General features: G+C 37.7%; 2 protein-coding genes across 4 annotated transcripts in view; both read right to left on the bottom strand.

The window, feature by feature from the left end:
- LOC136829533 (decapping and exoribonuclease protein-like) overlaps window positions 1-26,216 on the bottom strand; it is a 50,981-nt gene that overhangs the window by 15,424 nt on the left and 9,341 nt on the right. For 2 of the 3 annotated variants that reach the window (XM_067088369.1, XM_067088368.1), the window contains exons 2-5: window positions 10,834-11,068; window positions 7,892-8,043; window positions 1,423-1,518; window positions 72-199 (exon numbers count right to left, since the gene is read on the bottom strand). In XM_067088369.1, the coding sequence (XP_066944470.1) occupies window positions 72-199; window positions 1,423-1,518; window positions 7,892-8,043; window positions 10,834-11,058 (601 nt within the window). In that variant the 5' untranslated portion in view covers window positions 11,059-11,068. The remainder of the gene's footprint in view (window positions 1-71; window positions 200-1,422; window positions 1,519-7,891; window positions 8,044-10,833; window positions 11,069-26,216) is intronic. The other variant, XM_067088370.1, reaches the window with a different exon arrangement.
- nero (deoxyhypusine hydroxylase nero) lies at window positions 25,255-26,175 on the bottom strand. The gene has a single exon (XM_067088439.1). The coding sequence runs from the start codon at window positions 26,173-26,175 to the stop codon at window positions 25,255-25,257; it is 921 nt and encodes a 306-aa protein (XP_066944540.1).

The following is a 26,216-nucleotide window of genomic DNA, read 5'->3' as shown; positions in this document are numbered from 1 at the left end:
TAACTGAGATATCTTACAGCTGACAGTTTATGAACTGAAAGTAACTTCAGTGCATAATTAGGACTGCTTACCTTCTGTCATGTACTGTTCAAATTTATATCCCCAAGAACACATCTTCAATTGTTCTTCAGTCTGTGCTTCACGATCTGCCTTTTTCTCTGGAGTTTCATAAGACCACATGTATATTGTTCCTCTAAACCTAAAAAGCAAAATTTTAAATAAAAATCATGATCCTTACATAATATCTTTCATATTATTAATACGTAAGCAACCAAATGCTTCATTAGCAGAGTGCTGAGTCTTCACCATGTTTGGGGTCAACTTCTCTGTGGTAAGCAATAAATTTCTTTCTTTAACGCTTTAAATTACTCCACATTTATTCTGCAAGCAACAAGAATTCTAAAGTACTATTTGAAGCTAAAATCAAATTAAGATTTAGAGAAAACTTAGAAATAGAGAGGGGAAGAAATATTTTCTGGGCAAAACAACGTCAAGGATCAAGCTTACAGACAATGTTCATTGTACCCTCTAAACTTCAGGAAAGTCAATGCATGTTATGTAGATTTATGGAATTAGACAACCTTTAACAGCCCCAACAACAAACTGTCGAGTGACTAAATGTTTCATTAAAGAATTCTATCAAAGCATAGATTATGCAATGGAGATTTTTCTTTTGTACAGTATAGTGCAACCTAGTACCGTTTCTGTGTTGCAATTTCGAGAGCAGATGAAATCTCAAATAAACTGTAATGTCCTGAAACTTTACCTAAATACGTTAATTTCATACAGAAGCTTATTTTTGAAAGTGTGTGTGTAAGTGTGTGCCAGAACTTTCAGAGCTGGGGGCGATCATACAAGTAGAAGCCTGCAGCTGGTGAAGCTAGGCAAGACCAAGAAGAGCATGACAAAAAAAGCACAATCCCTGACTACCATTACAATGGGTACGATTGACCAGAAGATATCATTACCTCCTAGGAGAAGTTGTTTGTGTTTCGTAAATTTTATATTTTTATGTAAGATTTACGCTGTAATCACACCATAGGCCGCTGCTCTTAAAGATCCCTTCCTCCCACACAGCGTGAAAAAGTCAGTGGATAGTGGTGGGTTTTATACCAGAACAGAATCGTCATCATAAAAGTTCCCCGGGTAAAACACAAGGCAATAAAGAAAAAGGTATTTGAAATTTAATATATGACTACTTGTAGTGTGACATTATATAAGTTTAGATAATTCAAGGATAAGAGAACAATTATTATTACTGAAGCAAAATGAGATAGGACAAGAGAAAAATTAATTATTTTTTAAGCAGAAATTTATGAAAGCATACACAGGGATATCACAAAGAAGGCAAGGTAGCAAAGGGCTAAACTGTCAAAAATGTCAGGAACACCAGACTAAAACACCATACAGTAAGATACTCACTTGGTGGCACATAGTATAATTCTCTCCTTGTTTTCATAAGGCATACAAAGTATATCTCTCAACAACCCTCGGAAGCATATGAAGTCCGTTGAAAGACTGACAAAAAAAAAAATAATAATTTCACACTTAGTTCCAAGTGACTACCCACACTACATAAATAGCTATGGAATACCTGTAGAGGTAACTTGTTTCATTTACCAAAAAAAAGAAGACATATATATATATATAAACACACACACACACACACACACATATATATATATATATATATATATATATATATATATATATATATATATATATATATATATATATATATATATATATATATATATATATATATATATATATATATATATATATATATATATATATATATATATATATATATATATAATATAATTTATGCTAGGCCAGCTTAAAACTTACCATGAAATTCTGGTATTTCATGCACACTGGAAACTAAAATTTAATAAAATACTTCACTAAAGTAATTTTTTTTTTTGCAAATTGTAAAAGTAATATTTTGTGATGGCTCTGAAATGTGCATAATATTGGTTTTCTAAATCTACTTTGGTGCGGTTTGCATGGTGTACAGCCATACTTCGAACTTACACGAGGTTAGGTTCCAGAACCCCTCGCGCAGGGTGAATTTTTGCGTAAGTTTGGCATGGTCTCTAAAAATGCTAATAAATGCTTATTTCTAAAGTTTAAACACTAAATATGACCCTAATCATGCTCCCAAATTATTAACTTTTAAATGGAATTTAGAGGAACAATTTTTTGGTCATTAATGTACCTGAATGATGGTTATTTTCAGGTCCTCATATACTGGTCTTTCATGATATTCATTTGGTTCTCCTGACAAGGAAGGATTTACCAGGGCAGTTTATGTAATCTTCAAGAAGACTACATAAACTGCAAAAATACTTGGGCACTCCAGAAATCCCCACTTGATTATGATAACCCCAGTTTAGCCACAATCTTGGTCTCCAGATCTGCTGACAGTGTTAGTAGACCATCCAAGGCAGCTTCTGGAGTGGACTAAATTGCTTTGTCAGCTTTGCTTCCACAGAAACCAAAGGATTCTTACTATTCTCACCCTTCTAGATTGGAGACTATCAAGCATTCCATCCTTAAGAAAGGATTTTACCAGAAGCTGCTAAGGTCTTCTTCAGTCTAGCCATGCACTTCAGTTCCAGACTTCTGTGACTGGTGCAGTGGAAAGGACATTGGTTCACTCCATACCCCTATTCCACAAATAGTAGATTTCCTGTTATTCCTATGCTGCTGTCAGTGTTGGCAATTGAAAATTACAATTCTGCCTTGTCTCAAGTCTTTGAAAGCCGAGGCACCAACTTGGGGACATCTAATGAGCTGAGACAAATGTGGCAAAGTTTTAAAATAAGAATTCCGGCAAAAACTCTTTGACCTTCCCCATGTGATCTCTTTCTCTCGTTTTAAAGCACTTAAATAGCCCCAGGTAAAGGCCACTCAAAAAAGTCACCTTAAATAAAAATGAGGTTCTTGGGCATTCCCACAAAATTTCCTACATAAAGAACAGGTGCAAAACAGGACTGTTGTGTCTACCTGTTTTTGTAGCCAAGATGAAGGCAACTTCCTCACCTACCTCAAGCACCATCAATGTTTTTGTGTAGGTGGGAATGAGAATGACCTGCTCTTGTGCCCTGGAAGAACCATAAGAACTTATCTTTGGATGACTGAATCTTTTACAAAGGTTTTGTACAACACTTTAAGATGAAGTCAGCTGCTGGAGACCAAACATGGGAACAATATTAAAACCATGGATGAATAAAAGAATTAAAATATTTCCTCAAATAAACAGGTCTCCAAAAATCATAAGGCTCAATATACCAATTTTTTGTGCAATTGAAGAAGAGACAGACCTAATATGTTTATCAAAAGGAAATTTGCAATGAAGGATGACACCTGGAATTTTAAATGAGTTAAAGAATTATGTACTGTACTCTCAATAAAAAGATCTGGCTGTAGGTATCCAATGTCCTAGATCTAGTAGCAATCATACCAGAGTTTTAATAGGGTTTAACTCCATCTGTCTAAATTTGTACCATGAACTAATTATCTCTTTTCAAGTGATTCAGCAAACCACAGGTCTATACCCAAGAGATGGGGCTAGTGCAAAGAGAGCAGCATCACCTGCATCAGCAAGAAGTTTGTTTTCAAGGCCATATCATGTGTAATTCAAGTAAAATATAAAAATTAATGGTTCAATAACACTATCTTAAGGAGCACCAAAAATTAAACTCATGAAGTTACTATAATGCCCATCAACAACTATTTGCATTCTTAACATTAGTTAAAGATTCAATAATAATAATGGTCAATGTCCAGAACAACTCCGGTGAGATATAAGAAAATAGGTCACACTATAATTTTCACAATATAAAATAATAAAACTTTGTCTCTGAACACTTTTGAGGAGATTCACCATATCCGAGATATTAATGATTATCTAATCGGCATCCTCGAAAATTTTCTAAGTCGTTTGTTTACATCCAGTCGCCCCGGGTATTATTACAGTTTCGGTCAAATTCGGATATCTAATATTTTTTTACTTGCTATCATATATTTTTGTCATGATTCATACGAAATACTTACTCGCATCTTCCATGGAAATTAAGAGTTACGGAGATATTTGCCGATGAATATTGTGCCTTGTTGTTATCGCAAGGATGCGTTTATGCTGCCATGTCAGTTTTTTTCTGCTGATGCGTTTTTGTTTTTTGTCAATGTATTGTGGGTAAAAATGCCTAATCGTCTTTTGTTTTTCGTTATGAATTATAAAGCACGGTACAAATGCTGAAACCTGATTGGTTGCTTTGTTTCAAGAATATCCAATTAACTGCGATTTTGGAATAAGTCGCTTTCTACAAAAGTGCGCTTCAGTTGACTGCCATGGATTCCGTCGTGCACGTCTGCAGTGGGTGTTCTCTGTCTTACTTTGAGGCTATTGGTCGTTTGGTGTTTCCATGGACATTACAATGGAACTCCACAGGTTGTGAATACCTTTCTTCGTGAACATTTAGTACTACCATCTATTTAAGGTAAGTGAAGTGGTTAACGAAAAAGGGTAACATTGCAGTTTCGGCCGTGAATTTCACGAAACTGTAACTAGACGTTAGGGGTAAAATTTCGTTCCCTGTAACCCCTGTGGCAAGTCGCGCAGAGCTCAATATTACCGCTTGCCAGAACATACGAGCTTGCAACAATCATTTAAAATGTGCATAAGCAGCGAGCGCGGCGCGTTGCACCACCCAAACTGAGAGCAGTACCCATGGCAGCCATGTATCTCTAAATCTAATAATTTGCGGTAGAAATAAAGGTCAGATTCGTTGAAAGTACACTATTTAAGCTAGGGAAAATGTAATTTTATATCGGAAATGTGAATTTGACTGAAACTGTAAATTTTACGCGCCGTGTACTTGATCTTACTGGAGTTAGTTCGAAAATGAGGTTTTTACTGTAATGTTTCTCAAAGAGTGTAATGTTTCTCAGAAAAACTAGTTCCCCATCGAATGATTTTCGATTTTTGACTTATAAGGTTAGACAATACCTGTCCCCAACCCCTCCATAGCTAATATGGCAAAATTGTGGGTGTTTCCTCATCATAAGAAGTGGTCTAAAACGCTTTAAATATGAAAAATATTACATTTTACTTTTAATTTTGGTACTTTATGCATGCGGAGTTCTTCTGGACATTCACCATAATAATACTTAGAAACGGTCCACTGACTTCCATCTGTTAAGTTGAAAATTAGACCATCATGATTAACATGGCCAAGTGCAGCACTAAAGTCAAGACCAATCCTAAGAACTTCATGACCAGAATCTATGGATTTCTGTACAACACTAGAAACTGAAAGAAGAGCAACACAAGCACTTGGGTCCTAGTTAAAGCCAGACTGCAAACTAGGAAACTAGGGAACAGATAATTACTTTCATCATAGAAGTTCAGGCCTTTTGCCTACAGACAATCAAAACATCAGATATGGGAGTTATAGAAATTAAGTGGTAATAAGCAGGGCTACAGCTTCCCTAACCACATTTACCTAATGGAGTAACATTACCAGTTCTATAACAAGTGCAAAATGATGCCATCCTGGATAAATAACTTCAAAATAACAGATAGCTTTGGAGCTACGTAATAAGTAATTGGCTGCTTTCATACAAAACTGAAAATATTTGCTTCTACATTTCCATAATCATGAAGGTTGAGTAAAATATTCTTAATTTCACAGGACTGAGATGTTAAACTTGTCAGTTTACATTCAGGAAAAGAATGAAGCACACTGAGTTTCTCATTGCTCTGCTTACTATCAAAAACTTCAGACAAAATGGCTGCCTTTTCCTATGGACTGGTAGTATTTAGGGAGCTGCTGACTGAATAATTAGGATACCATACATAAACAAGCTTGTGTTAACTCAATATCCCAGGTGAACTTGCCTATCCTGGCACCATTTAAATATTTACCATACTGCAAAAGCTGCACAAGGCCACTTTTAAAAGTAAATGAAACCTCAGCCTTCTTGCTCTGTTAGTAAAAAGATACTTAGAGCTCCACCTGCTTTCATAAAAGCACTGTAGTTTCTATCTCCTTAATGAGCATTGTGCTAGTCTTATATAGATATTAGTGTGTCAAATTCTAAAACTGGTCCATTATCACAAAAAGAGGATACAGTAAAGTGTTTTAGGATCATAGTTTAAGGTATACAGTATTTGGTGTTTGAACTATTAAAATAGGCAATTATAAGCATTTATAGGATGATAGTTTAAGGTATGTTTGGTGTTTGAACTATGTATTAAAATAGGCAGTTATAAACATTTTTAGAGGGGTTCTCAAGAATTTGAGAATCTTAGTTGTTTGTGGGCAGTTGTGGTCCCTAACCACTGTGAATATCAGGGGTCCACTGTATAGCTTTCCACTAAGGTTCCATTTCTTGTAACTGACTCCACTGGTTTGCACTGTAGAGTAGACTCAATGAAATTTGCATCTGTACTAATAACTTTCTGAATACAGTAAAGGTACTGTATGCCTGTTGTGTAGGCAGGCAAGTGAATCCATGACCTCTCTTTTCTATAAAGCATTTGTTTATTATAAAACCATCAAAATTTGCAATAAAATTATGATTCTAATAGACGACTCACAATAAGCTTTGCTGTGAGGTTTTCAGAAGCATTTTCTGACAGTACCTTTTTTTGCCATCTCTGTTGGGCTGGGCACTGATTAAGTTTCTAATTCATTCCTGGATTCCATAAAAAGAGGCAAGTCCTTATGGAAGATATTGTGTGTTTTCATCATACAATCCTCCCAGGTTGTTTTCAACAGGTGGGTAATACTTAACAGCAAAATGGATCCAGGTTGAAATTGTCTGCTCCTCTCCCATGAGTGACTGGAGGTCCTTTCCATCCCTAGGCAAGGGCAGGTTGATTCATAAATACTGTTTCTATGACATTTTGTCTTGATCACTGATTCTTTGTCATGGAAAGTATATCACCTCTTTTCAGTCTGCTTATCTCTCCTACTATAAGAAGTAGAATGTCTATAAAAATATCCACTTCTTATGCTCTCTTCTACCACCAGAATTCAGTATGGCATTTCATGATTTGTGAAATTGCATGTTCTACCTAACTAGAGTTCTTTTAACTCACCTTAGCAGAGGTCAGGAAATGATACAATTGGGAAAAAATAAAGTTCACCTTGTGTGTCATTTCCTCTTAGCTTGAAAAAATATTGATAATCTCACGTCAGTGAAGCAACAGAAAACTGACTGGTGACTGACATCTTAACTGGTAACCTGGCTAACTATGAATGGAAATTGACTAGCGACTAGCTAATCTATTACTGTATACAGGTAGTCACCCATTATAGTCACGAAATACTTTATCTTCTTACTGTTAGTATTCACCTTCTTGGTGAGGTCTGGGAAAATGACTCACATATTCAATTAATTTTGCATGATGCTTCCTGAAAATCATGAAGTATCAGTGCTTCACTGTCGCTACCTTACTGAAACTGCTAGGGGTTTTGTCTCTGAGTACATATTAAACTTTAACAATGGTGGTACCAAAGACGAAGTCATGGTTGCCAACAATCTCGACACTAACAGCAATTAGAGACTCAACATCGATAAAAATAAGTTTACTCCATCTGAACACCAGATGGTATGCATTCAGAAGAAGCACATAAAGACTTCATGAACTGAAACAATTCATAAATAATGGGATTTACAATCTAAAAGTGGACAGGACTAACATACCAAAAATAATCAACAAAAAACATGGCACATATCAAAATCAAATAAACAGAGCAACTCTACATTCATGAGGTGTTTCAAACGATTCTAACATAGGAAGTAAAAAACAGCAGGCTTGGTGCAAAAATATTTGTTTACTGTAGTTTGGAAATTAAAAAAAAAAGATACCAACCTTTGCAAAGGCCTGCCAGCATTATCTTTGGTGTGAAACTTGTGCTTATTGACTAAAAGCCAATTGAGTAACTGACTGAGTTTGTCCTTCTTTAAAACTTCATAATCCTTTCTGACCACCTTGTCCATGCCTATGTTCAAATCATACTCAACCTGTAAAACACATTCATTTTTATAAATGTTTCTTGTACAATTTCACTGTGATAATTTTCTCATCATCGTTTTTCACTAATTCTGTCTTCTTTTACAGATTGTTGTTTATGTTGTGATGTTTGATTACAGTTGTGGGATATAGTTGAGTGATGATTAACGAGTTTTCTAAGATATATTAATTTAGCTGTTGTACTAAAATGAAGTTTTTTAAACTAACAGGAGGAGGTAAGCTAAATTAAAGAATATTAATTTGGGTAATGCAGGTTTCGTGGCTTTAAATTTGAGACATTTTAAATACAAACCATAATGATGATGGTGGTAAAGGGACATGATCATATAGAAGGATTACAGCTAGTGGTGATTAAATGTTCCCCACCTGTTATGCCATTAGGTCTTCTGAACTACCCATGTGAAACCATTTAGATATAACTTGTGCATTTTTATATTTTGTTACCCAAGAATTTCTCTTCTGCTGTTTCTCAGTTTGTGTGTCAGGGGTGGTTGTGATGTGCTGAAGATAAATTTTTTTTAACAAAGAATATTGTGCTCTCTCTTCTTGGAGACCGCCTTGGATCTGATGACTCAGAAGATATTCAGAATAGTGAAAACACCATAGTGCTGTGACATGATAGATATCCCATGAAGATCACCAAACATGACTGGTCTTGATGTCAGAGAAGTGTTCTGACATATTATGAAGAAAAGCAAATACAGATTTCAATGCTGTTATCAGTTCATTATCAGTTCATAATGTGTTTTTTTTTATGTAAACAAAGTGAATTCTACATGAAAGTGGCATTTGCTCATTTTGTAAAGGTTTTTGTATAAAACAGCATTTTATACACTAATAAGTGTAACGGTTAAGTTTAGTATGAGGTTTTTTATAAGTACGTGGGTGTGAATGTTTGTGATGTATGCGTGTGTAAAGTGCTAGATGCTTACCTCGTCTTACTTCAAGTGACCCTCTGCTAGTAATTAAAATACCAAAACATCATAATACATTTTTATTTGACTGTTTCCAACCCAAAACTGGATGGCATTATAATTTCAGGTTTGCAATGATATATGAATCAGCTCCAGGAGGAAAGGCATTTAGGTCTACATTCCAACCAAGAAGTTAACAATCAAGAGATAGTGGTAATAATCTAAAAAAAAAAAAAAAAAAAAGCAGGAACAGAATTGTTAGACAGGTATCCCTACCTAACTAAAACAGTTGAACACCTTGTAACATTGTTTTACGTGGTAGGCAGTTACTTTTATGAAAGTGTTAACATCATTTTGTAGGAAATTACAGTATATATTGCCATGAGTATTCATGAATAACGAATGCCCTTAGTAGCCCTCTACCATTTCAAATAACTAAAATATCAAGCAGACCACATAAGAAACGAGCAAGACTCGTTGAGCCGCTCCAAGTGAAAGGACCAATTTGACACTTCTCTCTCCTCCTTAACTACCTCTCCATTGTATCCTTTTCTGCCAAACCCCTTTCTGCCGATTTCCTTTCTATAATCCAGGCAGAACTGTAAAACAAAGACTGAACACCTGCACTGAAGACGCCCCGACTAACGGGAACCACGCTCCTCGAACCCACGCTAGAAAATGTGGCAAATGGAAGACGTATAAAGAGGCAGGTCAGGGGTCAAATGTCAGTTCGTTACCAACATCACTGGAAGGCAGACTCCTTGTTGGTTGGCTCCTGCCAATCCCCCTCTACAAAGAAGCACTCTGTCTTTGTTGCCCGGAAGCCTGGGTCTTACCAGTGCCTATCGTTGAAGACCACATTAATGGAGATTCCAAGCTGACCTCATACTCAAGACATCTTGTCCTAAGGATCAAAGGTCCTGTGTGGATTTGGAAAGTTATTTCAGCGACACATTCTTTTACTGTATTTCTTGCTGCCCATTTTCATCCCCAACAGATACATTTTCATCCAAGGAGAAGTTTGGTTTTATCACAAATATTTTAACCTTTGTAGTTTTTCGAAATATGATTCAGTGTTTTGATATATTGGAGAAAGTGACGGTGGTTGGTAACCGCTTTATTCCTATTGATCTCTTTCCACTTTCAGTATTTCTCTTCACCGGAACTAGCGCATTTTAAGGGACGTTTTGCCTTGCACTGTGCATGTTGTTTGATGTTACTGGTTCCTTTTTACACCCTTACTGCACCATCTAACAGGAAATGGTCTTTAAAGAACAAAGTAAATTCAACAGTAATTGATAATGTAAGGTTTGTTTTTTGAAGAATTTTTGATACCAAAAGTGATAGAGCATCAGTTCTTAGCAATGCAAAACATTATTTTCCTCGTCACATTTTATATATCTATTTATTCATTTATTTCAGATTTTCGCTAATTCCTGAACAGTTAGTATACCTAAAAGTCATGCCAAGGAATAGAAACTACTTGATTTTCGTCGCTAGACAAGCCCATAAAACTGGATTGCTGTTCTATATATATATATATATATATATATATATATATATATATATATATATATATATATATATATATATATATATATATATATATATATATATATATATATATATATATATATATATATATATATATATATATATATATATATATATATATATATACACCACATCACAGGTTACACCATTTTTCTCTATCCACCAGTGTTACAACAAAAGTAAAATAGAAGATTTATTTGTTGTATGGACATAATCATTTATAAAGTTCTGTGCATTTAAATGAACTGCTTTTGGAAATAATATTTTATATAATTGAATGACTAGAACTGTTGCTGTAAATACCTGCCATACCTCTTTTGTTGATTCAAAATCAACTGGAATATAATTCAAGTTCCTCCTGTCATGGCAAAACTGCCTGTTATCATCTAAAGAAAAATCTCCAATGAACATAGGTCTCCTAAAAACAGCTTGCCGATAATCATATTTTCCACGTGGGTGCACTTTAAATTCAACCCTGCGTTCCACAGCAAATTCATGTCTATCTCTGTGGCGCTTCTCTCGATGACCATGATGCATGGCTCTTCAGCTGTAAAGAATGTGTAAGGAAAAATTACAACCAGGCCAAAGACATACATATTTTTTTAAACCTTTCATACTAAAATTATCAATCATAGTAAGCCCAAATTGCAATCAGCTGTATTCCCAAGACTCAGTGTTTTTACATAAGAGGACAAGAACTTCCTCATGGAACACTAGCACCATCAGGCCATCAAGTATCTGTCCACAAACCTAATTATTCATGTCTATCATGATGGCAACAGCTCTGTAAAGTATATCACACCTTGTTTTCTTCAGCAAGATTAATTGGGTTTTCCTTTTTTAGGTATAGTTTAAAGCTAATGTATTTCAGTTTTTACACTATTCTCTCTTGTTAGTATAAGAAGTGTGAGAGAAATAAGAATACTTTGCAGATTATCAGGTTTTCCAGTTCACTGGTAAGACATTAAACACCTCCTTATTTCCTGCATAAAGTATTTACCTTCTAAAGTAGTGAAGTAAATATTATGGATCATTAATGTGTTAAGCATTTTTGTATATTCACTCTTAAGAATTGTCAAATACAATTTTTTCAAGTTTTTACTGCATGCCATTAATTACTTATCTAGTAAAAGAAGTTTATTCTTCCTGCTAACACTGTTTTTATTCAAGATATCAATTATGTTACCTTACTATCTGTAATTGCTGACCTACTTTATATTCTGTACTTATAGTGAATGACTACTTTTGTCAGCACTATTATAGATAGGTTAATTGTCTTCTATGTAAGTTGATTTTCATTTCTGATATTTCAGTAACTGATATTTCACTTAGTGTGTTTGCAACTGTCACCTTACCTGTAGTCTAACTTAAGAACCAGCGCCTTCTAGCATTATTGCTCTGTCAGCATTTGACGTTAGACAGATTAATTTTACCTTATACTGTAGTTGATAACCTTATCATTATGTTGTATCATTATGTCTTGTTTACTTAACATAATTGCCACCTATCTTTGAAGAATCCATACTGTATTTAACAAATTTCCTATCCCAGTTTGTTAATTCTAAGTTTTATTTTCAAAATCACAAATTTCCAAAGAAAGTTGTGTTTTTCTTAAGTATTACAAAATATATCCATTAATGTAGCAGCATTCCTCGGCACGAGTTGTAATTGGTTGTTGAAACTTGCTAATAAGGTGCTTAATTGGAGTGAGGAAACCATCCCCCACCCCCCCACAAACACATCTGTCAGGAGTAAATACCTTTTCCTTCAACATCAGGAGCTACAGAAGAGTGAGGTGGCATTATGATAATAGTATCTGATTTGTACACCTACGAAAAATACACATTACTTTGAAAATTTGTAATTTGTTCCTACAGGAACACAAACCATTGTCTTTTATGTAAAAGACCCACTCCTTAGATGGGAGGGTAGTCCCTTGACTGACTGGCAAGTTAAACTCCCAACTGAATATGCCATTTTCTGGGTCACAAAACCAGTGACCTTCAATACAGTCTGGTAGAGGGCTGTAAAACTGGTAGGGCCCTGAGCCAGAGTTATATGTCTGAACTCTCATTTTAGGAAAATCATTGGAAAAGCAAGTGGTGCCTTATTGATAGGGCAACACAAGTTGGAAAGAGCTAAAACTTTTATTAATTATGTATTGATGGGTTCAGTTAATAACTTTGGTTATAACTCACTCCACCCCAGCCCCTCTAAGAACCAGACAAAGTATGAAGGGCCTAGTCAACAGAACAAGGCTGATATCTCAATTTGAGGCCTATCACAAGGGGTTCACTGTCTCTGAGTTAGGCTGCAGAGGAAGAGAGTCACACTCCACTCCTGAGGCTGAAGCCAACAAGGTTAGCAAAACTTTGAGGCTTACTTGAATCTGGACAACTCTAGCAAGTAAGAGAGGTCCAGATGTTCAGTCAGAAGACCTGGTCCAGGGACTGAGAGGGGCCTGCCTCAATTAAGGTGGATTGGTAAGTATGCATTTTGCTGTAATCAGTTGAAATGGTCCACCCCTTGGTACACATTAATTAATGTTACCTCAAACTGTATGGCTGACAGAGAAGAGTGGGGCAAAGGGGAAAATCTCCAATGACCTCAATCAGAAGAGCTAACAGATTGGGATTCCACTTGGGATGAGAACAACAAGTAAGCACCAGTGTTATCTAAGTTCTGGAGTGACTCAATTGATCACTTGGTAAGTCAGATGGAATGGTGGAAGAGAGCCTTTTTGCAATGTGAGAACGTAGGGTCCACTACATCCCTAATACCTAACACTGGCAGCTGGGCTGGCCTTCAAAGATATTCCTCCTGCCTGGAATGAACCTGGTTGACAGCTCAATGGCATGGCAAACTACCCACTCATGCATCTGCCTAGCCAACTAGCAGAGGTGATGTGAGCCTCTATGGTCTTGTTGTCACTCGACATAAGAATGGCTCATTTCATGATCTCAGGGCTGTTTGCATTCCCAAGATGTTGATATGCAAATGAGGTTTACCCTTTGTCCACATGCCTGAGGCAGAGAAACCTCCCAGGCATAAGCCCTGCCTCTCCTTTGATGCATCCAAGAGCAGGTGGCTGAGGACAACCTACCAAGTCGCGCTGGTTGTTCCTCTTGCGACAGGAATTGAGCTGTCACTTCCTGAGCTTGTTGACACAAGAGACAGAGAGAGAGACTCTTGCAGCTGCTGTTTCTATCATGCCTAATACGTGCCTGCTACTTGGGCATGAGCTCTGGTTTCTGCCAGTTGACCATGAGCACAAGATTGTGACAAAACAGGAGGAGGAGGAGGAGCAGTTCTCTGTTCCAGAGCAACTGCACCTCTGAGGAAGCCAGAACTAACCAATAGTCTAAGTAATACAGCACACATATTCCTTGCAAATGTGCTCAAACTGACACTAAGATGAACATTCCCGTTAAAAACTAGGGGAAGGGGGCAGCGACTGTTGCTAGTCTGCAGCACAGAGATGTGAACTTGTAGTCTCTTTGCAATAAAGTGGATGTACTTCCTGGAGGGCTGATGGATAGGCATCTCACGGTACATGTGCTTCTGATTCACTGAAAGGATAAAGTCATTCTCTCTCATAGAATCCAACATGAAACAAGTTATTTCCCTCTTGAAACGAGTCTGAGAGAGAGAGAGAGAGGTTGATGACTGGTCTCTAGCCACCAGTTGACTTCTTCACCAAAAAAAAGATTACTAGAAGTTTGGAGAGTGGTCAGCTACAACCTACAGTCCATTTTCTTTCAGTGATGCCCTCACTTCTACTGACAGGGCCAAAGGTTCATGGGGTCTTGAAAGGGTGGGCCACAACATGATAGGTAACTGAGAAAAGGTAGGGTGTCAGTCCCTGAAATGTAGCCTATAAGTATCCTGGAGGATACAGACCACCCAAACCCTGCCCCTTGTCTCTGTCACATTGCCCAAAGGCATGACAGCCATACCTCTACAAGTGGCAGCTGGAAAGGGGGGACTGTTTACCTCAGCATCCCCTTCCCTTCTTCTTCCTCTTACCTCCCTTTCTGACTGGAGCTGGAGGGGATGGCCAAAGGGGTTTGGAAGACTCCTAGCTCTTTCTAGAAGAAAAGGCCGACTTTCTTGTCTCAGTTTAAAAAAAAAAAGAAAGACCTTTACAATGCAGAAACTCCAGAGGACTTGAAGTAGACTGTATGGTGGATTTTGGAGTCCCAGCTGTTCAAGTGTCTCTTCTTAACCATTGTCTCTATTATATTCTTTGGGAAGAGTAAACTGGATCCCAGACCTGACCCATTTTGCAAGGAGATTACTCAAACCAAAACCTGTTATGAGAAAAGTACAGATAGCATATCACAACTTCTCAATACGAAGTTCACCCAAAAGTTAGGACTCAGAAAGCTCACCTTCTCATCCACAGATGATGATGAAGTCAGAAGGGGTTCAACAAGAGGTCGGGCCACGTTGTTGCCTGGAAGGAAGCTATGGCTCTTGACTCCTTGGACAAGAATGAAGTACCCTCTTGTCTGGATCTCTCAAAAGAATATTTTTGATAGACTATAGATTGACAACTCCACCTATAAGGCCAGGTATTCACGATCAGGTTCACCTGCAGTTCACCTGCAACCGTTCGACGGATGAGCGTCCACACGTAAAGAGTAGAACTGTCAGTCGGACTGCCAACTCGAGGTCATTGCCCTCAGTTTTCGCGTAGCCTTCGTCGTGGCAACACTACATGCAGCGATTAAAACTTCGCTGGCTGATAAGGAGGTGGAGCTACATAGACTAGCTGCTGCGGCAATTCATTTAAAAACAGGAAAGAAGCAAAAAACCACAAAAGAGTATGGTCTAAATATTTCCTATTAAAGAGAGATATCTATTCTCACCCAATAGTAATGAACTAGGTTAAATTAGAACTGGGGGTTGGTTCAGTTATTTATGAAATGGACCGTGAAGCCTACTTTCACTAGTAACACCTTTCATAAAAAAATTGTCTATCACATGGAAATATTTTTATTTATTTTTTATCATAAGATTTGGACTCACAACGGTCTACAAACAGTGCTGCAGGGTCTAACAACAAAATGAATTAGGCCTGTACAAAGTTTATGCATGTTCTGGTCAGAGTGGCTGAGATCCTTCCCAGGCGAAATCCGGCAGCGAACTGTCATAAAATCGTTGCTGACCCGTCCACCCGTGCAACCACCTGTTAGTCGGTCGGAAAAACTTTAGATAATTCCATCGGTTCATCCATTCTGGCGGGTGGACTGACTCCGCCCACAAACTGTCGCCTACACGTAAGTTTTAACGCCAGATTCGATGAACTGACAGGTGGACTGACAAGTAAACCTGATCGTGAATACCAGGCCCAAGAGAAGGTTCTTGTGCATAATACTGTTTGGAGTGTTAGTGGCAGAGGAAGGAGCTTACAATATCTGGTAAAGAGCAGGGAACCTTCTGATCTGGAGATTGGACTTTTCACCTGGTCCAAAACACTACAAGCAAACTCAGACCATGGCAGTTTGAATAATGGTCGTGTCTCTGCATTGGCCTTGATTATCATTATTATTTTGACCACCTCACAGAGTGAATTTATTTAGCTCTCATAGGACTGGTCCAAAAGATTTTTTCTTATACGGTTCGGATTCTATACAGTACCTTAAATTATCACTTTATACATTTCATAATTGGGTAATTGAAAATGTTGGAGATTCTGACAAAATTTCCTTAACTGATTTGTGTCCAAAACTTCACATTCATCGTCCATTATATTTTGGGCATTCACACAAAAAATGTTTAACAGTTAATGTTACTGTAAAGTAGAGGGACTGGATCATGTGGGCTATACATCAGAATCCATTGGTCAAACAAGATTGACCAATTTTTCTAAGACGTGTCAAAATTCTTGTAATTCTATCCTTTTGATGTGATGAATTCCATATTCCAACACTGGGCTTGATTTGTTTGAAAATGTTATATACAGTTGATTGTTCCAGCTATTCTGCCATTTATAGATTATACATGTTTTAGAGTTGTTATAGTAATCACTAATAAAATATCTATGCATGATCATGTCACAATAGTTGTAGCTTTGGCTGCTTTATCGGCTTCTTCATTTCCTTAATGCCTTCACGGGCAGGAATCCGACATATTTCTGTGTTATCACCATCTTTGTATAATTTGTGAGTGAATATTTCATTTGTTAAGAAAGGGTATTTCTTAATTAAAATTCTGAAGGGTTTCTATACCAATTCTAGAATTCCCATAGGGTAGTGGTGCTATCTGTGCACTTCATGTGGTACACTGTAGGCGTTAGTAAGCGAGTTTGCAGCGTTTCTTCGCCTCCTATCTGCACCCACCTTTTAGCCTTTGACTTTACCTCCAATCATGCTTACTTTCTTTAAACATGCTGTCCTACCTGTCTGACTTGACTTCTTCATACAACTGTGGGTATTTCCCAGTTCCAACTTAAGATTCTTTTACTTCTTCTCCTATATTATCTGAATCTCTTTATCTTGCTGGCCAACCTTGCCAACTCCCTCTTTCCACTGTGTTGAGCACTGACTAGCCAGAAGTGCCCCAGTGTTTGGCCTAAATTTCTTAAATTATAAATCACCTCCAGATTACACATTTCAAATTTCTGTGATGGTATATCTTCTATCATTTTACTGTCTGATCCTATTGCACATAATTCTGCTGTTAAAACAGAAGCATTTTTGGGCAAGGGAATCTGGAATGTTTTGTTGGGTAATGAGGCTGCAAATACCACGCCTAACAAAGATTTGGTCTCCTCAGTGTAAATTGCATAGTGAGAACCTCTTGTCTGTGTTCCACTGTATGTTGTTTATGATGTTCTGGGGTATATGCATAGTTTTGTGACAAATATTTCAAGTTTGTACAAGTTCATATCTTATGCATACTCCAAGAAGGAGGTTGCTATATTCAAGGAAATTTTATATTCATATTCTTTACTCAAGCTATTGCCTCTAACTGGGAAATGAGGTGAGTGATTGTTCATAATTATAACTCTTTGATCAAAAAGTTTTTCATGGGTGAATCACTTGCTGGTATTTTTATTGCACTACGATGAAGTGATTCACCACTCGACTTGGACAGAGGAGTTTGGGGAAGATTTTAAAGCTCCAGTACATATTCTGAGTCCTTTATTAGGAACTGGATCTAAACTTTTTAAAGCTGTACTCGAGGCCGAACTGTATATCTGACATCCATAGTCTAGGAAAGGTATAAGAGAGTTGCTTTGTACAGCTCCCGATTTGTGGAGATAATTTCTTTATTAAATCAAAATTAATGCACTTTTTTTTTTTGCATTTGACTTTCATATAGGCTATACTGTACAGTATTTGCTTTCCAGTGTAGGTGTGTGTGTGTGTGTGTGTGTGTCTGGGGTATCTAAGGTTATGCCTAAGAAGTTTGCTGTTTGATTTATGGGCATATGATGACGTTTCATTTTCAAGTCAACTTCTTCATTTTTTCCTGTTTACATTTTATAGAAAATCACTGCTGTTGTCTTTCTATGGAGAATTGGAAACCATATTTTGAAATGAAGATTGAAAGCAAAAACCATTACTCTTAATTGGCCATTTACTTCTCAACTATCATCTTTCAAATTAGCAAGCATGTCTTTTAAGCTATGAACTACAAGGAGAAAACTGTCAAGCAGAGAATTGCCTGTTTTACATTTAAACTATCATCTTACAAATTAGCAAACAAACAAGTCTTTTAAATTTTCCAAAAGAAGAAAGTCTTGCACTATCAATTATATCAACAGTCAGTATTCCAATAGCTTCTTTTGAATTTGCTGTTTTTAAATCTTTTCAGCCCATTATGGTGTCTGTGATAAAAAGTGAGAGGAAAAGACTTTCTGGTCGATGATTTGCAATAAATTTACCATCTGAATGGCAAGAATAAAAGTTTGAAATTTTTTTTACCATATATCCTCATCAAGCAAAGATTAAGTTGAAGCTAAACAAGCTCAAAGAAATTTAAAAGCTGAAATAGCTTCTTCTCAACAATCAAGTTGTTCCTTAGTGTCTGAATTTGCCACCAGTCTTGATGAATGTGTACTACTTTCTCAATTGCTAAATCTATGTCATGTGAGTTGAAATATTAGGAATTGGAGACAAAGAAGCAGCTATGATATTCCATTGCAATTTCAAAATCTTTCTTCAAGAGCCCGATTTCTTCAATATGACTCTGGAATAAGTGATGGCGATAGAATATTGACCTTTGTTTCGAATGAAGGGCTAAAGAATCTTAAGCAGTACAAAAAATGGGCAGTTGATGGTACATTCAAGATTGCTTCTGAAATTTATTACCAAATTCTCACAGTTCATGTTCAGATCGAAAATATAACACTTCCTTGAGTTGTTGCCCTTGTGCCAAACAAAACAGAGGCTACATTACTGTTTGCAACAAAATCAAGGAATCTGTTGGTGATATTCCTGAGCATGTAACAGGTGATTTTACAAAAAGCCTCTCTAAAGGCAGTAAAACATGTCTTTCCTAATTCTAATTATAATGGCTATTTTTTCACTTTGGTCAAGCACTGTACAGGAAAATGATTGACATAGGACCAAGGCACCAATATCATAATGATAAAGAGTTTAATTTGAAAATGCGACATTTCTCAGCACTCACGTTTGTGCCACCACAAGATGTCATATCTGCTTTTGAAGAACTCTCTGATGACGAAGACATCCCGCCTGAATGTTTATCATACTTTGAATATATGCATATAGGAAATGAAAGAGGAACCTGTTATAACAGAAGAAATATACCACTTTTCCTGGTTGAAATTTGGAACGTTTTTTCCTTTTTCGAGAACTCACTGCCTTGTACTAATAATAGTGTTGTGGCCTTTCACAATTCACAATTCCTTGAAAAAATCCATCAGCAATAGTCACCCTAATATATGGAAATTAATCAATGCTCTGAAAAGTGAAGAAGGTTTGGCTATCAAAAAGAATCCAACTAGAAAGAGGTGATACACTTCATATGCACAAAAAAGTACAGAGACCTACCTGTTCGACTGGCAACCTCATTTCAAATTATGACAGTAATAATAAAATGTATTTAAGAGGCATCGCATGTAATAAGCATATTTTTAGGTGTATCAACATTTTTTCCAAGTAAAGCTTTTCAATAAATTCACAAAGTTTTGATAGTAATGGTTTTTCCTTGCAATCCTTTATTTTCTTTATAAATTGTACTTATTAAATGGCAATTTTCTGCCTGGCAGTTTTCTCCATGGCAATTATCCCACAATGACAATTTTTCCATAATGGCAATTTACCCAAGGGCAATACAGTATACCCAAGGGAAATACTCCCAACAGCAATTTTCCCACTGGCAGTTTTCCTAGCACTGTATAAAGTAGTCTTCAAGGAATAGCATCTCCCTGGGTTCCATTCCAAGAATTCTCTTTCAGGTCGAACATCAAGTGGAATTCTCTTTCAGGTCGAACATCAAGTGGCAATCTGACCCAAACCAAACAGTAGAGATTACAGAACTATAGAAAGGCTAAGAATTCTCCTTAAAAGGTGGCAAAAAGCCTATTTAAAACCAGTATCAGTATTAAAAAGTAGATTTGGATAAGGAACCCACCAAAATCCATTCCCAGAGCTTCTGTCATCTCTCCACCCACCCACCTTCTGTGCCTTAAAAGTTAGGGTTCAGAAGATGAAAGATCAGGTATTATTGCTAGAATCCAAGGGGTGAGTGGGACCTTGACTCTTCCCAAAGGTGTACCAATTGTTCTTCAATAATTTCAGTACAGAGGTAGCTATGGAAAACTTGCCCTTCAGTAAGTAGAATTAACCTGAAGGCCCTGGGAAATTATTGGAAGTCAGTGAGAGAAGAGCCAGTGCTGGCAAACCTTCCAACCTGGTGTCACAGGGAATAGGTCAAGGAGGGAGAGAGCAAAAGAGTGGAGAAAGTTTCCTGTAGTAAAAGTATGTGTTAGGCACCTGTTCCTCTGGGAGAACTTGACTGCCACCTCCTCAAGAGGATCCATTCAAAGGTATAAACAAGAGGAATACTCCAATGTTCTTGAGAGTGGGTCAGAAAAGTGAAATCTCTCTGGGAAGATTTCCTAATGCAAATCTTTGCTTAGAAGGCAGGGTCTGTGCCAGATAGAGAGATATACCTGTGATGGGCTGCAACAAAAGCTGCCATGACACCAGTAAATTACATCTCCAAAACAGCATTGCTGGGTTGCAAACAGGACCTAAGGCTGTGAAAGGTTACCTGGTGCAGGGCACCACAGCTTCAGGCATCCACTGCATTAATCACCTGCATTATCAGGCATCAACAGAACTGAGCACCCATGGCATTGAGAACCAATGATATTAGGTTTTTGTAACATTAAGAGGAGGCAAAGTGTGAAATCACATAATCTACCTTTAATGGGTATTAGCACACAAAACACCCATACATACCTAGAAAAGACTCTCGTCATATGCACGGTCCCTACTAAGTGCAAGATATTGTTAGAGAATTATCCATTTGCATACAATACAGAGATTATGCCAACAATAACACAAGCAGTGCTATACATGCATTGTGTGTAAGTATTATTAGATACCTTCTATATACAGCATGTCCACCAAAGACCTCATACCACAATCCTCATGGTCTAGATATTCATGGGTAACAAATATCTGATAGTACACACTTGTGGAAGACATGCCCAAGATGGCCTACATCTGGAATGGGATCATTCAACACACAAGCATGTTCTAAGCTAACCTGACCTGCTCCTCATATGCCAGCAAATGATCAGAATCTGACCAGTGCTCAGTACATAGGCCAATTCTGTGTTGGAACATGAGGAAAAGTGCAAAAATCATGAAAACTGGTAGTAAGCCACCCAACTTGCTTGCATGGATTTTAAAGATACTGGAGCCTTAAATCCCAACTGATCCCTGCATAGTGAGATGATTCCTCCCCAGGAGAGGCATTTGACAGAGTAGCCTGTCCAGGACTGCTCCTGTGATCAGGGACACTACTACTGTACTTGAAACTAATTGTGTTACACATAAAGCCAATAAACCAAGATGTTGGAGCTTATTGTGAATGAGCAAAACTAATGTCCATAACCTGTCCTCTTCACACATGGCAGTAGCCATCACAGAAAATCATTCTGATACCCTGTCATCATAGGGCATGCTGTATTAACAAACGCACTGTATACAAGCTCTGGTAGTATATGTACACCAAGAGATCAAGCCACCCAACACAAGTATGTGCCATATCTGAAAAACTTAGTAGTGTAAATCACAGACATTGCATGCACACACACACACACACGCAGGATAAGTAGTGAATGTGTGGGGCATGAGCAATGACACTGCACGAGCACATACAGTGTACAGTTAGTTCTCTGAAAATGATTGAGTTCTGTTCTGAGGGTTTGTTTCAAAGTTCAATTTGTTCACAAGTCTAACAAAGTTAGCCTACGCATCCTGTACTGTAATTAGCCTAAGGCATATGTATAGCCTTGTACAATAATAAAGTTTTCTATCAATAAAACCAAATGTTTCCTTGAAAAAGTGCAATGAAGTACATGAAAAAGTTTATATATTCTGCATACTGTGTGAGTTCCAATTTTGCTAAACTGGGCTATGTTTAAGAAAAAAAAACCCAATTGTTTTATTCCATTGGCTGATGACCCTCCTGCAAGATGTAACCTGATGCCAATGGCACTGGTTCAAATTCATGGTGAGCTTCAATATATCTGCCCTCTTGGAGAACCAATCCAGTGATATCTTAGTAGAGGCTCTCCTGTTTTCATCATAGATGGGTTGGTTTTGATGCATTGCTTTATGAATGGCTGCTGCAACCTTGGTGTACTGTTCCACATTTGAGTCTTGCACTTCAAACACTGACACAGCTTTCTCAATTCAACTTAACCCTTTTGCTATCAACATTGTTCTTCTTTCTCTTCCTGCTTTTTTTGAGCTTCCCATTCACAGATGTCTTCATTACTGAACTCCTCATGTCGCACACAGGTTCTTCCATATTTGTGTCCAAGGCCGTAACTTCATCCATGCAAAATAAATGTTCATGATGGCTTTGTAAATACTCTAATCCTTCCAAAACTACTGCTAGGTCCTTTCAGAGTCACAGGTGGTTGCCTTCACTGTCTGCTAAAAAGTGACTTTAGAGTCCCATGAATAGGGGGGGCAGCGCAGGCCAATATAAATTAACATAAGAATGTCAAAACAGATGTCCTCTCTTGGATAAAATGGTGTATGCCAGTCTTGGAAAATGGCCATTGTTACCCAGGCTTTGGGGTTACTCATCTACACAACAGGCAGAGAGTCCTTGCTATGTTTTTAAGGCCTCCTGGGTTCTTTGGGGAGTTTATTAACAGAGGTTTCCTTTTCAGATCCTAGGAGCATTGCCACCAAGTATGAGTCAATCTATCTTGCCTGCTTTAAAGTCAGGCATCAACTTCCCTTCTTTACTTTTGTAAGTTAGGTCCAGTATTTGTTTCCAATATAATCCCATCTTGTCTGCTTGAATATATATGCTGGGGTAAAAGTCACCTTCCTCAACAACCTCTTTGATTGCTTCCAGGAGTCCTTGGGCAGCTACTGTATTAGCACTTGCTGCCTCACCACTTACCTTCACATTATGAAGGCACAATGCTCATGCGCCAGTGATCATGGGACCCTGCTCCCCTCCAAGAAGGAAGAGCACAAATTTGCCTGGACTTCTTGTGCAAGGCCTAGACTTCCTCTTCTTCTTCTGTCCACTTGGTGGAACAAAGTTTGAGGATGAGGAGGAGGATAAAGACAAGCTTGATGATGAGGGAGACTACTGAGAGTATTGCTTCACTCTCTCTCCCATGTCTTGCTAGTCTTTCACAATAATGAGAAGGTTGAGGCTAGAACTGAAGAAGACAATGTACCAACCAAAGGATCTGCCACTAGAGAGACCACTTCAACATGAGGATACTACTGCTTTGCAGCAGGGAAAGAGGCTTGGGCAGCCTCAGACACAACAGGAAAGGAAGGTGTTGGAGACAGTTCCTTTTTCTCCTCCAGCAGGTTTTCCAGAAATGTTGTGCAAGATGGACCACCAGGGTGTTAAGCATAGGCCATACCTTTTGCAGGTACTCCAGAGACAATGTCTCCTTAGTAGCCTATCTGGAACATCACAACCATATGGATAATAGGGTGAGGCAGTTGCTTGATAGGGCACCACTACCAACAGCTTTGTCATCCAGACTACTCCACTGGAATACTATCCCTTTGAGGAAGGATAATACTACCTACTTGCAGGCAGGTGGATAGGAATGGAAGATTGCAGAGGAAAAGAGCCAGAAGGATTCCGGGTGTTCCCACTCCTCCAAGAAGCCAACAAATGCCTTATCCTTCCCTCCTCTTGCCAAACTTCTTCCACTGTGGGGAAGATCAACCAGGACACTCCTTGCAAGGGGAAGAATGAGTACACACCCTTCACCTACAATGCCTGTGGGGATCTACCATATGAGGAGACATGAAACACCCACAAGTACACCCCTACCCCTCGCACCGTTGGTCACATTTTTCTTCATACTTGGAAAACAAAGAACAAAGACAAAAACAATTAAAATGAACATAAAAAGTAAAAGAACATGTAGTCATCTGATATCAAATTCAACAACTACTTAGCGGGAAGACAGTGAGTGAAGCATGTCTGCTCTGTAAGAGAATGGTGACATATGGCAAGTGAAGGACACTCCTCCTCTCATCCCAAATACCACTAATTAATAATCTTGTTATCAAGTTCAACAACTGCTCCAGCTCACACTGATGGATACTCTCCAATAAAAAAAAGGCAATGGTTTGTATTTCTGTAGGAACAAATGCCACTACTGCAATAAGATGCAATAATTTGGAGAAGTTTAACAATAAGATAGATAAAAAGGAAGTATGGAGGTAAAGGAAAAACTAAAATGCTAGTCCAACTAGAGGCCAATGGGACACAGCCAACAACCAACAGTAATGCCTCTAGTAATAAATGGTGATGGCTCGTATTCTCAAGGAACGAACATGAGGTAAAGATGATGGGTGTACAGAAAGGATGTAGCACATATCTTAAAAAATCAAACTTTTCACAAATAATACCTCATTTCTATAACCAAAGCTATGAAGCCTGTCAATGGAAAGGAGATGGGTAGTAAGAAGTTCTCCTTCATAATCGCCTGCAATCAACTATCACTAGTCTACATCAGCCTTGAATGGTGTGCACACTCTCTCTGACAGATATGTACTGTAAACATGCAAAATATTAAGTTTTACTGAATTATCAAAATCTTTGACACTTTAAAAAATTATGGTCAGAGGATTAATTAATTTTTATAGTCTCTGACATTCAAATCTTGTGTCAAATTTAATGCTCTGTACTCTGTTTCTTTCATTGCTTTTCATAAAACAATGCCTCCTTTTTTCTTTATGGTGTTCAACCTTGAGTCTGGTCTTTAGAAACTGTGGTTTATATGCACAATACTCATTTGGGGATTGTGCATGACAGTTAAAAGTTCTCCATATCACAATCACTTTTATTATGATTTTTCTTATTAGCCCCATCCAAAACTCATTTACATTTGACACATCTAACACCTGCATTTATGGGTAAATAAAATTTTAACCAAAAATTTTAATTTTATTGGCATAAGTTTCACATTTCTTTCAAAACAAAGCCAATAGCATGATGACTTTCCAGAGCATATATTTCTCTTCACTTCTCGGTAAACTCTACTTTCGAGAGACCATCTGCATACTGGAATGCTGGACTATTGTTGTAATCAGACATATCTAATGCAACTTCACAACTTTCTCTGACAACCCTTGCACTATCACCAACAAAGTCTTTAAGCACCTCTACTGCCTCATTTGATGCAATTGAGCCAAGAGCTTCTGCAGCTTCATGCCTTACCATTTCATTTTCATTTTTATCCCTTACGACTGCTGCTAGTTCTTGAACAACACTATCACAGCACATCTGACCCAACACATAGCCAATTTCATGACGGAAAAGTGCGCTACTACATTTAAATCCAGCAGAAAGAGCTTTTGCACTTTCTGGTGTATTTAGGTTACGAAGAGAAAACATGGCTCTGTACCTGTCAAATAAAGGAAGGGACTCATCTACCAATCTCTCTTTCAATTTTTCCACATCTGTTTCTGTAGATGGTGGTGTTGGATCAACAGAAGAGAAATTTTCTTCACCTGTGAATTTCTGATTTTTATTTGCTTCATTCTGTAACCATTCGATTCGACCTAGAGCTAATTCACACGTTTCAGCAACTTCCACAACAGGGTCTTTGCTGTAAGAACGGAGGAGCTCCAAAACGCTGGGATCTCCAATAGCTCCTAGTGCTTCACCAGCTTCATGGCGAACCATGGGTTCCTGGGATGTATCTTTCAGTACCTTTTCTAGAATTGGTATTGCCCTAGTATCTTTCATTTGACCAAGGCAATAAGCCAGCTCATGCTTTAATAGAGCTGATGGATCACCAAAGCACTCAGAAATAGCCTTGATTGCCTTTTCTCCACCCAGGTTTTTCAAGGTAAAAAGAGCTCGAAAACGTTCCTTGAGAGGACAACTCTGATTTGCCAAAAGATCTCCAATAGCCTCTATTTTACTGTCAGGCACCATTGTGAAGCTGTAAAGAAAGAGAAAACTTATTAGTGGAAATT

Source organism: Macrobrachium rosenbergii, chromosome 44, assembly GCF_040412425.1.
Source record: "Macrobrachium rosenbergii isolate ZJJX-2024 chromosome 44, ASM4041242v1, whole genome shotgun sequence".
Classification (NCBI taxonomy): Eukaryota; Metazoa; Arthropoda; class Malacostraca; order Decapoda; family Palaemonidae; genus Macrobrachium; species Macrobrachium rosenbergii.
This window is presented reverse-complemented; position numbering and strand designations above follow the sequence as displayed.